The sequence below is a fragment of the Oryza glaberrima genome, chromosome 9 (assembly GCF_000147395.1).
Source record: "Oryza glaberrima chromosome 9, OglaRS2, whole genome shotgun sequence".
Classification (NCBI taxonomy): Eukaryota; Viridiplantae; Streptophyta; class Magnoliopsida; order Poales; family Poaceae; genus Oryza; species Oryza glaberrima.
The window spans coordinates 7,634,415-7,651,913 of NC_068334.1; the positions used below are offsets into that span (position 1 = coordinate 7,634,415).

At 39.0% G+C, this 17,499-nt stretch overlaps 2 protein-coding genes across 3 annotated transcripts; one reads left to right on the forward strand and one right to left on the reverse strand.

The window, feature by feature from the left end:
• Positions 1-1,521: 1,521 nt before the first annotated feature.
• Positions 1,522-8,233, reverse strand: LOC127784084 (probable protein phosphatase 2C 67). Of its 2 annotated transcripts, none has more exons than XM_052311270.1 (11): positions 8,129-8,233; positions 7,325-7,752; positions 7,146-7,254; positions 6,775-6,811; positions 5,698-5,742; positions 4,664-4,716; positions 4,054-4,215; positions 3,413-3,496; positions 2,809-2,898; positions 2,652-2,699; positions 1,522-2,314 (listed from the first exon to the last, which is right to left on the reverse strand). In XM_052311270.1, exons 1-11 carry the CDS (start codon positions 8,129-8,131, stop codon positions 2,207-2,209), a joined length of 1,167 nt encoding a protein of 388 aa, XP_052167230.1. In that variant the 5' UTR covers positions 8,132-8,233; the 3' UTR covers positions 1,522-2,206. The 2 variants fall into 2 exon arrangements, with proteins under 2 accessions (XP_052167230.1, XP_052167231.1); XM_052311271.1 differs by having other exon boundaries at positions 1,523-2,314; positions 8,137-8,233.
• Positions 8,234-12,211: 3,978 nt separating this feature from the next.
• On the forward strand, positions 12,212-17,452 carry LOC127785335 (polyadenylate-binding protein-interacting protein 8-like). Its single transcript, XM_052312767.1, has 10 exons — positions 12,212-12,690; positions 14,596-14,718; positions 14,869-14,913; positions 15,547-15,622; positions 15,730-15,842; positions 15,950-16,009; positions 16,106-16,153; positions 16,433-16,501; positions 17,165-17,226; positions 17,322-17,452. Exons 1-10 carry the CDS (start codon positions 12,292-12,294, stop codon positions 17,398-17,400), a joined length of 1,074 nt encoding a protein of 357 aa, XP_052168727.1. The 5' UTR covers positions 12,212-12,291; the 3' UTR covers positions 17,401-17,452.
• The last annotated feature ends 47 nt before the right edge of the window (positions 17,453-17,499 follow it).

Here is a 17,499-nt window from a genome sequence, read left to right on the forward strand (position 1 = left end):
GATGGCACATTTTCTAACATCATGGGGAGCACAATGCAAGGTGTCTAGTTTTATTTGTTCAGAACATTGGTATTTGGTGTTTGTCTATTAAAATGAAGTTAGTATTCCGAGATGACCCAAATTTCCCATGGAAAATGCTGCGTGGGCATTATGCTAACATGGATCAAAATAATAGTAACTCCACTAACTTTTATAAGGCTGACGCTTATTTTTTAAAAAGAGTGAAAACACAGTGCAAATGCAGGCGTCCACAACTCATGCACATTTACCCCTATATACGTATATGCACACACTATCTCTATGAGTATCTCCTGTAAACTGGATTGGCACCATATCTTAAGAAACCAAGTCAAATATTAAACTTTATCGTTGATTTACCACAAAGTATATTATTAATACTTTTAAATATGAGCGTACTGGTATATGTTCTCTCCATATATTAGATATGCTCATAATTTGACTAATTAACAGGTGTTCTACTAGTAAGAAATTAACATTACTAGAGATTTCCAGCATATTAGTATACTAACGTATACTCAATCCATCCATAAATATAAATATTTCTAGTGTTTCCAATTTGTCAACAATTCAAAGAACCAATGCATTTATATCGTTGATTGGTAGTTGTATCGTTCGGTGTGATATTGTCCAATAAAGTAAACTCCTAGGGATATCAAATAATTTCATCGTATTTTAATTTCTAAAAAGAAGCCCTTGTTGAGGGGAGAGTTTTTGGGTATGGAGGATACTGCTGACCTATACCAGATGCATTGATTAGGGACAACGACCTGATATTTCAATTATTATTTTTAGAACTCTCATATTTAAGTCAAGGCGATGTATTTCCTCTTCTACCAATGCAATCCGGGAGAAGTGATAGTTGATTAAGTCATAATTAAAGTTGATACTCCTACTATCGCCATTAGAGCAGGTACAATAGTAAGCTATAAGCCAGCTATAAACATATTTTAAAAAGATAAAGGAAGAGAGAGAAAAGCAGCGGGCTACAGATCTGTACCCAGTTGCAGCACGGACTCCAAGACATAATATGTGTATGACAAGTGAGACTAGGTATTAATAGTATAATAAGCAACTATTGTATGAATTGACTGTTATATTGACTATAGATAATTTGGAGCTAGTAGTGGACTATACTATTAAACTTGCTCTTATAGTGAGTACAGTAGATAAGGTAAGCGGGTTGTATATGTTGTAACATCGGATTTGTGCTTATGTAAAAGAGAGAAGAAAATCAAGCTACATATGTACAGCCAGCTACAACATGACCTCTAATAAACTATGAGAGATGTATGGATTAGTTTTTTTTTCGGGGAATTAGTTATTAATGATACAATATATATTTACAACTAACTATTGTATAATAAGTGGCTATAGATAATGTTTAGTAGTTTTTAAGGTTAATAGCTGACTATATTATTAAACTTGCTTTAAAGGAGACTCAGACGATCACCCCATTGCCTGGTGTACGGTATTGTTACGTCGAGTCGAGAGCAAGTCGTCTTCTTTCAAGTTGTTGCATTGCGGTACAAAATGGGAAAGGTACTGAAACTACTTCGATTTACACGGTATACAAGGTTGCAGGTAGCAGAAAATGAAAACCCTACAACAACCAGAGGACCAGGCTGCTTGTCTGACCATTGGCACCGCACATTACGTGGTTTCATTTGCACATCTCAGGGGAAAAAAGGCGCAAATTGACAATGCAGATCTATGATCCTTGGGAATTCAGCAACTTTATAAAAATCTAGTAGTACCAGGAATTACTCCAATATCTAGAAAAATACTCCCTCCATCTCAAAAATCTCAAAATATAGCAACCTAATTTACTGGATTAGTCATACCATAGTGCAACGAATTTGAACAAAGAACCTATTCGAATCGTTGTTAGGTTGTATCTAATCTAGTACTATAAAGCTATATTTTGGAGTGGAGGGGCTCCAATATTTCATTCATTCCAGAGGTGGCATAACCGCATAAGCTACAGCAGTGCACAAAGGTCTCGATCACAATACATACACGGCTACAGCAGTGCACAAGGGTCTCGATCACAATACAGACACGGCCAGAACGTCGCAGTGCAGGATAAGGTAACAATAGAACTAGATATTGTTCGTTGTCAGATGATTCGTTTCCCCAGTTCAGCTTGGTGAAAAAACGAAAACGGTCGCAGTGGGTGAAAAGAATTCTAGTGCTTGAAGACGATCAGCACGGCAGTGCAGTTGTCCTTGCAACGCCTCTCACGAACAGCTTCCTTCACGAGCCGCCGCACTGCCAGAGTCGCTGACGAGGTCTCCTGCAATGATTGACGGTTGAACAAAGTTTTAGGGTTGAGAAATTTGGTGTTCATATACTTCATCCATCCCAAAATATAGCAACTTAAGATAAATAGGCCCCCTAGGATATGTTTTCTCCGATCCTAGGTTGCTATATTTTGAAACAGAGAGAGTAATGCTTTGCGGAATTGATCGTATTAAATTCAATCATAATCGGGTCACATGGCTTTAGATTTTGTGTGCCAGCGTAATCTGATCATAAATGCTTTCACTACAGTAGATAATTGCTGCTAGATGGAGTAGTGGGGAAAGGAAACGAATGCACTTGGAGATGCAAATAACAGAAACAAACAGCACCTTCAATTGATTCTGCACAAATTCAACAGCATCACCTGGTCCAAATACCTGGCACATCCATTTACAGCACATGTTAAAACAACACGGAAAAAGTATATTACTGAAGCAGACCACAAGAACGATTGGCGATAAAGGGGAGAAGAGAAAAAGGACATACTCCCCATAAGCCATCACACCCAAGAATAATAAAATGATCTTTTCTCGTTACTTCAAAGGAGTGGACGTCTGGTGTAGCAATCAGCCCAACCTGCAGAGTGGGGCACATAAGAGATCGTAATATAAAAATGTAGCAATTTCCTATGGCTAAAGCAGGCTTTCCAAAAGCATGTCAAAAGAACATAGGATTTCACATTTTATCTTTGAAAGAACTTCACAAGACCAGGCATGGCCAGTTGCCCAACAGAATTCATACACTACTATAATTCAATATATGCAAATGGCACATTGTTAGGTTTGCCATATCGAGAAAGCCACTGTTAGTTTATCCAATTATCCAGACAAAGAGATGAACAGAGAAACAGGGAAATATACTAGTATCATAATTTTGTGAAGGCTTGCAGCCTCGCAAAGACCTAAAAAATGCTAGCAAGCTTCCACAACGTCTGTTTACAACTTAAATCCCCAGCAGTTAATAGGGTCGAACGTTCGCTGAAACAACAGTGCTAGCATATAGCCAGAAATCTGACACTTCATAGTTGGTTCAAAAAGCAATGTGGAAATGTGCACAACTGCTTATGAGAAATGTATCTGCAACAGCAAACCTTCTTAAACTGACGATCACCCAAAGCTCTAGATACTTCAATGCGACCTTGTAATCTGCCATTAGGGCCAACAGATCCTCCAGCCTTTGTAGGGAAAACATGTTAAAATGAATCAAGAGTCAACACAAATCAAAATCAAAATCAAAATATAATGATAGAACTAACAAGCTCATATAGTAATTGCCAATTCATCAAAACCACAAGGGACTAAACTAAATAAACGACATGAAGCAAATCAAAAAAGGATCTGAAACCTTTTGCAAAGCAATAAATCAAGAAATGATAACATACTCATAATATAAACAAGCTAACTGAAACCACATAAAAGTGGGGTAATCACCGGCATATGATTGAAGCACAAATGCATTAAGTTGTTCAAGGAATAACCCATAATGAAAACGGATATTAACAACGCCAGAGCTACATTCATATTTGCAGTTGTGTAGCATAATCAGATTAGGTTTAACTGGTTACGGTGCATGCAGCATGATTACATTGGAAAATCTAGAGCAAGAAAGGACTTCATTATATTAAATAACAGTGCACAAAACAGAATATACATTTTAAACTTTCAAAACGAAACTGAGATGAAATTTGGCAGGAAAACTGAAATAAATGTTGAAAGTAAAGCAACAAGTTACCTTTTGGATTCGAGCACGTTCTTGTGGAAAGATTGCTTTATGTTCTCTGGTCAAAACAATAGCCTTCAGTTGACTTTTGGCATCATCCACTGCACCTTCACCATCAGCTGATGTGGAACGAGCTAATACAGCTTTAGCATCTCCAGCATTTGCAACAACCACCTTTTTTTCAAAAATAAAATAAACAACAATCACATAATCGACAATATATTTCACTACATAAACAATAGAACAGTTGTGATCCAGTAGTTCAAAATTTAAAACTATAGAGCACAGAGCTGAAACCAAAGCACATAGCATTGAAAGAAACAAAATAGTAAACCACATGATTTAAGCTTATACAAATAAAAAGTAGATTGGACCTACGTACAGTAAACCACATGATTTAAACAACTCAGCAAGAAATGACATGCAGATGATCACGATATAAAATATGGGCCCTCATGAACCATCGAGAACCTCTAACTAAGAGGGCTGAAAGTAAGCACCAACACATTTCTATCACCTCTTAAATCTTGTCACTATCGATACTCCCAAAGTCAAAATCCAAAAATATAATAATGTGAAAATATTATGAGTACACAAAATTCCCTTGTTACTGAAAACTAACCGTCTGCCCCAGGACCCAGACACAGACAGCTGTTGCACCATCTTGCCAGTTTCCTATAGTATAATAAGGAAATAGGTAGAAATTCAGTAGTATAGAGTAAAAAATCATATGAAACAAAAATGAAACTAACAAAATTTACATAATAGAGTTTCAAAATCTACCTCAATGCTGGGCACAATACAATGTTTATTATTAGTTGTCACCAAAACAGAAATGTATTCCTTTTATTGTTGTGAAATAGGAAAGTCGAATGAAATCCAATCTGATTAAATAATAAATATCTCTCCTTGTCCAAGCAGAAGGAAAAGGAGACAATTTGAGCAGACCTTTAGTATCTCTAATTAGCTCTGCTGCTCACCAAAATAATTATCTCATTATATGCATTTTGTTGACAGCATCAGCTAAACTATACACTACGAACCACTAGCTACAAATTTTAACCACCAAAGAAGGCTATTTATGGTCAGGTAACTGATAACAATGCAGAACATTAAGTAGATTTGCAATAACAATTTTCAGCCAATATAGTAGAATGGCCAGATATTATTCTTATCTGGGCCATAAACACTATATTGGGTCAGAGGTGACTGTAAAGCAGAGGTCTATGGTAAATGTGCAGGCCAACTTTTCCACACGAATTGGATATTGCAGAAGAGTAATGGAGATATGGGAAAATATGTAGTGGAACCTACAACTTAGCTGGAAACTTTTGCATGGAATTTCAGAAAATATATAAGGAAAATCACAAATGTAGGGAAGATGTAATTAGACAACCATACAAAATTTTTAACAACAAATTCAGACTTCGTTTGTGAGGTATGAAATTAACAATGGCAATGAAGAAACACTATACCTGTTTTTTTGTTATTTTGTTTTTCACTGTTTCTCGATTTCCTATCTCATAGATGGAGAGGAGTTTCATCTTGATATTTTGTATGATTGTCTAATATCACCTTAGCCATATGTGATATTTTTCAAATATTTTTAAAATTTTATTCCATGGTTTCTGCCTAGATATGAATATATCCTCGTACCTTTAGTACTTTCTTGCAGTAAGCACTCATCAGTTCTACGAAAACCTGAAAAGATCCAACAAAGTAAGTACCAGAGCATAAAATCAGTTGGTGTATCAGTAATGTACTAATTACCGATGGAAAATAAATACTTACTGAACAGAAATTAAAGAGCTTGAAACATCAAATGTGTGGAGAGATAGATATAGTAAGTACAGAGAAGAGTAGTGCTATACGTAAGATTCTTTTAAAATGCCAACTGTTTGATTTAATAAGTTGGTTGATGGAAAATCAAAGATGCGAAAGTGTACCATTTCAGTACTGGTAAAAAGTTTGTAAGAATTTTTTTTGTAGCACATCATTTTCTTACAGGGAATATGCTAATATGAAGGAAAAACAATAATAAACAGAGAAAGCTTGGAATTGAAATTGTGTTCCTCTTAGCACTGGAACTACACGTAAGATGGCAATGCCTGTTGTCGTTTTCCATAAACAATATATTTCTTCTACCAAACCAGACAGTGAAATTAAAACTAAAGGATTGCACCTGGACTCATCATCATAAAGTACTTCCTCCATTCAAGTTTGATCATCATTTTTTTTTAAAAAAAAACGGATTTTCAAGTTTGATCGTCACATTTGCAGTTGGCATGCCGTTGCATCTCGTCCGACGCGCTGGCTGTTTCAGTTCGCACGTGAAATTAATCAGCCACTGCATGGACGCCTCAGGAGCACTGCCCGTTGCATGCATGTGAAATTAATAGCATTTACAATTGGCTACAGATCATTGGTTCCGCTGCGATCATCATGCATGCATGGGCTGTTACAATAGGCATGCCGACCCATTGGCCTGGGAGTAGATTAGGAAGATGATAAGCATGTTTGCTGTCCTTGGTCTTTGTGTCAGGCCAAAATATGACAGACAAACTTGAATAGAGGGAGTATATGGGATGCTAATGGAATCAAGGTCAATGTGTCTATGTACAGTACATAGGACAGTTTAGCTGACCAGGGGAATAATCTTAGCCATCAAAAATCAACAAGTGTAATCCTAGTCTACAGTTATCAGCAAGTAACTAAGATTCATGTAATAAATACCTTCAATGATGGCCTTCTTTGCAGCTTTAACATCCATCTGTAAATCCATTTTTAATTACTATTAGGTAACTCACAAACCAAATTACTGTGTGCATTGCATTCAAGCAAAAAACGGATTAATCTAGAGATACCATTGAAATAAATCAAGTGACGGACCTAACTGAAATGACTCATTAATGGAAGGTAGCATAAGAGGAAATAAAACATAAATCTAATGATGGAATACTCCCATATGATAAAAAAAGAAAAATAGAGAAACAATGAATGCGCAATTTTGCTAACACTAAACTATCACTCAGTGAAGAAAACAGAAGTTCAGATAGAACATGAATAGTGAAAACATTGAAAGGAAGCAGATAATGTAAACAGACCAACTCACGTGGTAATCCTGCTGCAATAACATTCTGATGCAAATGTTTCTGTGCATACTCTGCAGCCAGGCGACCACCATGTCCATCATATATTGCGAAATGAGCGCACCTGCATCAAGCTACACATCAGGCTGCAAGTATTGGATGCTAGGAGTTAAACTGAACAGAAAGAGGCAGACCTCAGGTTTCCCGGAGATTCCATGCTAGCATCAGGAAGCAGCACCCATGCATCTTCCATAGTATGCCTGCAACCCTTGTCTTCTGCAGCATCAGCTTCCACACTAGTCAAAATCACCCCATGGCCACTTGAAACATTCGAGTTGGTTGCTGCTTTCTCATCTGAAACACACGGGTTCGTCGACACCGTGTTTTCCTTTCGAGAGGCATCTCCTCCTTGAGCCTCATCGCCATTCGTTTCATGCGAAGCGTCAGATGTCAGAATGTGCTCCTTTTCAGCAGCAGCGCCGACAACTTTGGGGCGTTTTGATGCCCACTCTTCATCGCCACCGCCGTTGTCGCTGGTTGCTTCACGCTTTTGATGAGCCATGACGACCTGAACTATACAGCTTCCAAGTTCCAACAGCCTCTTATCAATTTCACTAGCGCACTGAAATGCACAAACAAACAGAAGGAAATGAATCAAATGTGAGTGCATTTCGCTATATACTTTATATATTTGCTAAAAGCTAAATCAAAATATGAGCCCCTCTTCATCATCTGCATCTACCAGATCCCCACCCCTCTTCCCCAATCTCCCATGAACCAAACCCTTCCAAATCGACCCCCCAAAACCTAGCACTAGTAGCCATTCTCCCACATACCCACCACCCGAACCCTTCGTTCCCAGCATCACTCCTTTGTCCCCAGACCACATCGAAGCGATCGAGACGCGCTCTAAGAGCGCGGGCGAGCGAGCTCATCGCAGCAGAAATCGCAGCGGCAAAAACCGTAAAAAGGGAGAGGAGCTGAACAGAGCGCACGACCATGAAACCTGAGGAGGAGGAGGAGGAAGCGGAGTACGGGAGCCCGCCGGCCGTCGTAGCGCCGCCGCCGCCGCCGCCGTCGCCGGTGAACGAGAGGGTCGGAGAGAGAAGAAGAAGAAGAAGGGATTTGGCGATTTTAGCCTCGTTTGGGTTGACCCCAATGTTGGCCCATCCACGTATTCGGGCCGGGCTGGAATCTCGGCCCACCGGAGTGGATGGGCCTGGGTTTCCGCCTAACCAGGGCCGGATTCCGCCCACGCGGGAACAATTCCTGGGCCAGATGAACGGTGGAGCCCATGTCACAGGGATTTCATTCTATCCTTTTCCTTTCTTGTATATAAGTCTTTGCTCTTCATAACTACTCCCTCTCTGTGCCTCTGTGGTTATAAATATTTTATTTTGAAGAATAAGTTTGGATCAAATTTCCTAAAATTTTACTACCAATTCTATATTTAAATAATTTTAGAAATATAATAAATTAATGATACTATGATAGTACTTGTAAAACAGAACTAAGGCTCTGTTCAGGAGGAGGGTTGGGCTGGCACGTAAAACAATGTTTGTATTAACGCATGATTAATTAAGTATTTGTTATTTTTTTCAAAAATAGATTAATATGATTTTTTAAGCAACTTTCGTATAGAAACTTTTTTAAAAAAACACATCGTTTAGTAGCTTGAAAAACGTGCGCGCGCAAAACGAGGGTGGGGAGTTGGGAACCCTGGGGAATGAACAGAGCCTAAGTAGGGCTCAATTTCATGTATTTGACGGATCGAGTTTAAAAAGTTTGACTAAATTATGCATTAGTCGCACAGTCCTTCCTCACTGGTAGTGTAGCTTGGCAGCAGATTATGTTACGAACCCCTTTTAGTGCATATTAGATCGATCAGGTTACTCAGGCTCTATTAGGGCTTTAAGATATTATTGTATAAATTAGCCATCACATCAACCTAACCTACCCTCCTCTTTTTATTTGCACTAGTAAGGCTCAGGGGCAATGATTAGTTTTTTTTTACCACCGTTCATGGCATATCTTTTTTTTCTTTTGTTGTTGTATGAGAGGGAACAGTTGATTTTATCCCCCTTTTAGCACGTATCGGTTGTTTGATGATGCGAATCAACCAAAAGTAGCCACGTGTAGTCCTTACTGGTTTATGGGAGATGAGAGCACACCAATGCTCAGAAATCTCAGCTCTGCTTACACAGATGGAGATCCTCAGCAAGAGCTTCATAGACTTCAATTTACATTTTATTAGCCGAAATTGTAATAGGGTAGCACATGCTTGTGCCCGGATGGTATCCCAGAACTCTCGGGCGGTGGAGTGGCTTATAACCCCCTTATAACCCCACCTGGACTTAGGGATATCTTAATCCAAGATTGTAACCCTGACCGTGATTAATGAATCTCCGGTCGCCCCCCCCCCCCCCCCCCCCCCCCAAAAAAAAAACCAATATGCAATTTACTCTCTTTCTCCTTTATGTTTGTTATACTAGTTTATAATATTGTGGTTGAGAGCATCCTCATATGCTTGCCCATCCATCATTTTCGGTGGATAGTTCCTAGAGTCGAGACAAAACCCACTTATGACACATCCTTAACATTTACTCCCTCCGTACTCGAATTAGAAGTCGTTTTGGACAGGATTGTGCTTACCAAGGAATCATTAATTAAGGGGTATTCTTCCATGTTTGCTCTTATTAAATGAGGCTGCGGGTTTCCTTTTACAAGAATTGTTCATAGTTAGATTGGTTAGGCAGCCGCACCCAGTCTGGGCGGCGAGTGTAATGAACAGGCGCTATTAATGTGCATGATTACTGCGGACGGCGAGCATGCGCACGCAGGGGCAAACACGTCCACCTTCTATCCTCTGAGCGTGCCGCGACATTCTTTGTGAAAACACCATCGACACCCAAAACGACTTCTAATTCGAGTACGGAGGGAATATGCATGGTTTAATTATCTACGACATGGCTCTTGATCCACCACTTGTTGTGTGTCGACGAGCAGCCCCTGTAGCTGTTCAAGGCGGCCGGATGCTGGTTCCCAAAGTGATTCTTGCAATTTCACACAAATAAAAAAGAAGAAGGTAAAGATCATGCATACAAATTAACTGAAAAAACATAATTACCATGCATTATATGATGCATTGTCTTCATTGTAAAGCACTAAGGCATATAGATGATCCCAATTAAGATGACACTTTTCCTTGATAAAAGATCAGTTTCCCCTCCAATGTCTCTCTAAAAGAAAATAAAGATCACCAGGTTTTAGAGATAAGATTCATTTCATGTTACAGCGCAGCTGATAACGGCAGCTAGAATAATGGCAGTTGCTGCTGATGACTCTACATGTGTATTTAGGGATAAAAACGGATCGGATATTTTCTTGACCGTTCAGCCGTTTCTACTACAGTGACCAAATATGGCAAGTATTTTTTCTAACACCAGGAATATTAAATTAAATAGGATATGCTTTTATCTTAAAAACGGGTGAATGGGTTACCTAATACTTTTTTAGGTTATCTAAAACTCGTACTATTATCTAAAACCGATATTCGGATTAACAGATTTCTAGATTATATCACCATACTATATGACCGAATCTCACACCATCTTAGTCTAGGCTTTTTTTAGACTTATAAGCTAACTTATAAGATAAAAAGTCTACTCCTAACGAACAAAGCAAGTTTTTTGTTTGGTTTTTTTTAAAGCCATATAAACCAAAAGCTCCATCATTTTCTTCAACAGAATGCATTAATTGTCCTGCGATCTCATTGTTGAAGAAGCTTTTTTGGTTTACGTGATGAAAGTGGAGGTATGACTCAAGCATTAAATAATTAAAATATTAGGACTTTAAATAATCGACTGGCTTATAAAACATATAAGCCAAAAGGTTAACTTGAAAAGCCAAGCCAATAAATCTAAACCTAAATAAAGAGAGCCTAAGCAAGTAGCTTATTGCTCTTTTTAACTTCCGAGGCCCTCCAAGCACGTGGATGGGAGCATAACTGGCATCATTATTTAATGCATGCTGGCCTATCCGATAATTTCGACATGTTCATAAATCGAGCCGTTCCACTCCCATATCATTTCCGACATCCGTGTATATATCCAAAAATGTACGGTGTAAGATATAGTATGATTATAACCGTACGTCTAAGTACACTATGTTTTTATCCCTACATATATTGATGGATGCTATCTTCCTAAAACTAGCTACTACCCTTGTCCTAAAAAGATTTATTTTTCTAGATGAGTTTCCATAGTTACGTTTCCACATTTTGTGTAGAAAAGTGAACTCCTTTTTGAAACAGAGACAACACCAGAAATAGTAATAATATATCAGTATATATGGAGATGATTTATCCCGTCATGATATCATTCTAGCCTTAGCTAGCTTTGCAGATAAAATGGATATGGATTACTCCAAATCAAAATGGTTCTTTGGCATCATTAAATCTATCTCAGAAATTTATACTGCATCAATTCACTCCAACCTAAAACTAATCTCATTTCCCCCATTTTTTTTTTCTTTTTCGCTTTTCCAGACGACCAAACGAGACGCACGCATAGCGTCTCTCGTCACGAGAAAAACCAAAACGACAGTAAAGAGCGCTCGCGTCATCACTGACATAAGGGCCCCCACCCCCCTGGTTGGCCCCTAGTGTCATTGACCTAGTCAGATGGACTTCCTGACCTCGGAGACCGCACACGCGACCCGACCCGCGCCTCTCGCTGACCGCCCTGGCCCACGCCACCCGTGGGGCCCGTACGTCAGCGACTCACCCCGCCCCCACACCCCTCCTCCACAGCTGTCGCGTGCCAAACAGAGAGACGGAACTCTTCCTCTCGCCGACCGGTGGGACCTCCCGACCGGCTCACCGACCCACCGCGGTCGCTGACAGTGGGGCCCACATCCTCGCGTACCCCACCTGTCGGTGAGTGTGGCGTGCGTGGCCACCGGTGGCGGCGCAGGGCGTCACTGAGGGTGAGGCGCTCGCGCTTGCGGTTGTAGCATATAAAGCACGCCGCGTTCACATCGTCGTAGTGCCAAATCTACCAACTCTTCTCCCCTCCCCCTCCTCGCGATCGAGCTCTCGACCTCGTCGCCGCCGCCGATCGCCGCCGCCGCCGCCGCAGCCGGACGGAGAGTCGGAGACCGTATGGAGGTGATGGGAGCGGAGGAGGCGAGGACTTCGAGGGTGGTGGTGGCGGCGGCGGGGCGCAGCCTCAACCCGAACGCGAAGGAGTTCGTGCCGCGGTGGCACCGCCACGCCGCCGCCGCCGACGACGACGACGCCGCCAGGAGGACGAAGCTCTCCGCGGACGCGCCGGAGTTCGTCTACGAGGGGTTCTGGCGAGGCGTTGATGGTCTCACCGGCTACGGCTACGGCTACGGCTACGGCTACGGCGATGGCCACGACGGCGCGCCGGAGGAGCTCGTCGTCGTCGTCTCGGAGCGCCTCAACCCGGACGCGCCGGAGTTCACCGCCGCCGCCTCGATCCGCCGGAGAAGATCGCCGGGGAGCGGGAATGGCATCTCCTCCACCCGCCACTGGAGTGTAAGCAAGAGCCGCTTCTTGCACTCCGTAATTTCTTCCTTCGATCTCTTTCAGATCACAAATCGTCGATGAAACTTGATTTTGGTTTCGATTTCGATTTCTCGTTTCAATCGTGTTCGTATGATTTTGATTTCGATTTCGATTATTTCTCGTTTCAATCTTGTTCGTGGCGTCTTGGTTTACAGTTTTTTGGGTTTACGCTTTCCTTTTCGGGTGGCGGTAGTTGCATGTGTTGAAAATCAGGGCGAAGAGGCGCAGATCGGTGGGGGAGGGGGTTTATGTTTTTGGTATAGGGATAGCGTCAGATCGAGGTGGTTGCTTATTTACTGTGAGCTGCAAGAAAGACAAGAGGGAGTTGTTGCATGCTTTGAGTGTCTCTCTCTTTGTACATTTGAATACAAGGAGGGTTTATCATCTATTATTGAAGACAAGAAAAGGAAAATTCTATGCATACGTACTAAATTTTGTTTTACTAAACTTTTACTAACATCACGTGTCACGCTGTGAGTATATCTAGATTTTCTCTAACTTCCATCTACCTAACTTGAACGGTTGAGATCATTTTTTGTAAGAGTTTTGTAAAAGAAAATTAATACGTGTAGCAATACTCAAAAGAAAACTAGTGAGACTGAGAGAACCTGCCCGAGAGGACTTGAGAGAATCTGTGTTCGAGAGGACTCGTTCTCTTGAGTACTTCTCTCTTGTTGGTGATTATTATTCATTCCATGATATATATATATATATATATATATATATATATATATATATATATATATATATATATATATATATATATATATATATATATAGGATACACATATGGGACTCCATGGTGTCCGGGCTCCAAGGTATAAAACACACAAATTCTCTCAAATTTTTTAAAATTTTCAAATTGTGAGTATATACCTAGGTATATGAATTTGATTCATACAAATACCTAACAACAAAACAACTCAAACTCAACTTTATTTCACAATTCATTATTACATACCTAACGAATTATATATTTGGATGTTATATATCTAGAACCAAAATCTAACAAAAAAAAGTTCAAACTTGCTTGAACTTGTTAGTAAAGAAGTTAATGTTCATATTTAAACATTTAAAAAAAATTTCATACTCATTCAAATTAGGTATATACTCAATTTGAATCTTGGAGCCCATACTCCATGTAGCACCAGTTAATTTATCTATATATATATATATATATATATATATATATATATATATATATATATATATAAAGAGACAGAGATATCATGCATTTTTTTTCTAGGGTTCAATTTTTACGGGAGATAGATCCATGTTTGGGGGCATGATCTGTGATATTATCTGTTTTGATGTGACGGTCACATGAAAGAAACTACAATCTTTAGATGCTTGATTTGATTTTGGTTCTTCAGGCAGGGTGGAAACTGAAATAGTCTTTCCCCTTGGTTTGGGACTTTTTCTTCTTTGTCTTAATTAGATCTTTTCCTATTTAGTCCGTTTCCACTTTTGGTTCGTCCTTTTTCCCCCTCTTTTGGCCATGAATAGCTACTTTCCTAAAGTTCCATGGATGCATGCATGGTGCATATATATGTCACTAATGCTCTCTCTCTCTCCTTCACTATGATCTACTATATACTTCCTCCATTTTTTAATAGATGACGTCATTGATTTTTTCTCACATGTTTGACCATTCGTCTTATTTAAAAAAATTACGTAATTATAATTTATTTTGCTATGAGTTGTTTTATCACTCATAGTCAAACATGTGACAAAAAGTCAACGGCGTCATCTATTAAAAAACGGAGGCAGTATTATATTACTGTGCCATCATATGTATATTCCATCTTAGACAAATTCCTAAAATTTTGAGGTCCCTAATTAATTAATTCCTATCTACTGACTACATTTTTACAGAGGAGGGGTAGTAGAAACTTCTCCAGACAAGGAAGATCAGCCCCGTTTTCTTCTAGGGTGCGAAGGGCCCAGAAGGAAGAGTTTGTGAGAAGAACAATATTTGTCAGTGATATAGACCATACTGTAAGATACTGATATTTCCATGGATTGCAATGCGATGATTTTTATTTTCTATGGCTTGCATATATGGAGTAATTTGTCACATCCAAATATAATGTGTGACACTTCATTTGTTTCTGAAAGATAATAATGGTATGCATTTGTGTGTTTCAGGTTACTGAGGACATGTTAGCTGAACTGTTCCGGAGCTATTGCAGCGTACGCCTCTTCCTTCCCATGTGTATATATATGTGCCTGAGTAAACATTTTTTTAGCTCCACTATTTTTTTTATCCTTTTCTTTTTGCGAAACACAGTGTAGATGCAAGCGTTTATATAAACACGCGCACACTTAGCTTCACTAGTTTTCTAGGTATATAACTGTGATATGTATGGTGATTGAGTAAGACTGCTTTCGATATATATGAAAAACTTTTGATATTGTGATATATATCATTCATATGCATATGTATATAGTGACCAAAGCATCATCATTTGCAAGTGCCAAGCACAATTATGTTCATGTGACGCACTAATTTCTTTTTTATCCTTTGAAAGGCTTGAATCAGGTGGTGGAACGTACTCTTTAGAAGTATGTATATGCCAGTTTGTAAAATTTTATGGACATGCATGTTTACTTCAGAAGATTTTTGTTTATAACAGGGTCCTCTTAATTATTTGGTTCTAGCTAGTAAAGATAGTGTTTTCATAAAGTTAGATTTTAAGTGAAACGAATAATAGCTTCGTGCTATGCTGGGAGCAATCTAAAATAACATGATTTTCTCTAGTTTGTAATGTCCTAAACGCCTTAAAATTCGTTGCTCTAGTTTAATTTGTCCATATGTTGCAACAGGTGGTGGTGGATTGCCGCATCTGTGGAGATCACTCATCTGGCCTTAGGTTTGCATTTATTGAATTTCAAGATGAGAGTAAGTGGCACATTTCAAACCTGAATCTTGTTTTTCATCAATACAAGTGAGAGGTTCATACAAATATAATCTGGAGATATAACATGGAAGCCCCCTTTTATTTTCAGGTGATGCTTATGCTGCATTGGATCTTGATGGGTATGTTCTTGGCATTTGCCCTCTTAGGGTTTCACCTTCCAAGACTGCAATCATGCCTGTGAACCCTTCTTTTCTTCCTCAGGTCAGTACAGCCCAAGGAACCATGTTATTGCCATGATTTATAATCAAGATAGATCATCCCATTTTCAACATGTTGTGTACTCACTCTTAAATTAATTTGTTCGGTAGTCTGAAGCTGAGAGGGAGATGTGCTCAAGAACAATCTATTGCACAAACATCGACAAGAGTGTATGCGAAACCTTAATCCTCCTTGAGAAAAAATTCTCCAATAATTAAGCAGTTGTCTCCAATGTTAATAATTAAGTTCCTTGTTAACTTTTATAGGTCAATGTAACAGATTTGAAATACTTCTGCGAGGAACACTTTGGTCAGGTTAGAATATAATCATCTCATGAATTGATATTCCTCTTCATTAATTATTTTTCAGCAGCACACACTGTATATATTTGAGATTTATTCTGGTCCAAAAAAAAATACCTCGAGGTATAGGCACCTCATAGTACCAAATCGTTTTTAATCGTTGGATCTACCTAGATAGGATTGGCATTGTTGGACTGGAACAAATCTCATATATATTTATCTGAATTTTTTGTACCGTAATATATTTATCTGAATTATCTTGCTTTCTTCCATTTCATGGATTATATGCAGGTTTTCCGCCTAAAGCTTTTAGGAGATGATGGTCACCCCACCCGCATAGCTTTTATTGAGTTTGCTGAGGTGACTCTCTCAAATATGTCAGTTCTCAATGCAGTAATTTTCGCACATTGGTTGGCTTGAATTTAAGTATAGTAGATGGTGTAGGAGCAATGTAATAATAAACATCCTCATTAATTTCCTCATCCTAATAAGCAAGCTGTTCTTCTTAATGATCGATAATCGATCACTAGCTCTTGGTTTAGATCGTCCTAGCTTACAGCCCATTTACATGCATATATGTAAATGCCATGCACATACACTCGAATAATTAAGATTCTGTACTTCTATTGCTCATCATTACTTAGTTATAAAAAGAAATATCAACAAAAGGTATACTAGATAGCTTGATTATGCTAACTAGTACTAGAATAACCGTCAGACCTGTAATTTATAATTTGTTCATTCAATGGCATTTTAATTAAGACCTACATCTCATTCCTTAGATATATAGTATAACATGGAATTCAGAATATACATAAATATGAAATCTCCATATAACACATAAACTTTTCATGTATTCTTTAATTTGAAACTAGAGGGTGCGAGTGAGTGTTTTTGGCTATGTGCACTGTGTAGTTATGCAGAGGCTGGGAGTGTACGCACTTAGTAGAGTTGTATATATCTTCTCAATTGTATAATTGGTTAGTTCAATAAAAAACTTATATTATCTAAAAATATTTTCAGGTTGATGGTGCTATTAACGCCCTGAACTCCAGTGGCATATTTGCAAGTGGCCAGCCTATCAGGTTCAATAATCCTTACTATACCGGATAAAATTTTACATGCACATATCACTATGCATGTCCATGTAAACAACCTTTTGTTTGTGATCTACTTTCAGGGTGTGCCCTTCAAAGACGCCGATCAGGAGCGTCGCGTCCTACTACTCCACATCAGCTAATACCATGACATCGAACTGACCGTCGTCTGGCGTGTCTCCATTGCCGTTCAATTGATCGACATCGCCTGGAGATATCTGCTACATACATACATATATATATATATATATATATATATAT

Excerpts from the sequence above, each read along its gene's own strand:
- LOC127784084 (XM_052311270.1), bottom strand. Across the intron at positions 5,743-6,774 it reads AAAGAAGGCCATCATTGAAG|GTTTTCGTAGAACTGATGAG; the intron begins GTATTTATTACA and ends GGATCTTTTCAG. Across the intron at positions 2,899-3,412 it reads GTGATCGTCAGTTTAAGAAG|GTTGGGCTGATTGCTACACC; the intron begins GTTTGCTGTTGC and ends CCCACTCTGCAG.
- LOC127785335 (XM_052312767.1), top strand. The coding sequence starts at position 12,292 with ATGGAGGTGATGGGAGCGGAGGAGGCGAGGACTTCGAGGGTGGTGGTG. Across the intron at positions 14,914-15,546 it reads TGTTCCGGAGCTATTGCAGC|GTGGTGGTGGATTGCCGCAT; the intron begins GTACGCCTCTTC and ends ATGTTGCAACAG. Across the intron at positions 16,502-17,164 it reads CTTTTATTGAGTTTGCTGAG|GTTGATGGTGCTATTAACGC; the intron begins GTGACTCTCTCA and ends AAATATTTTCAG.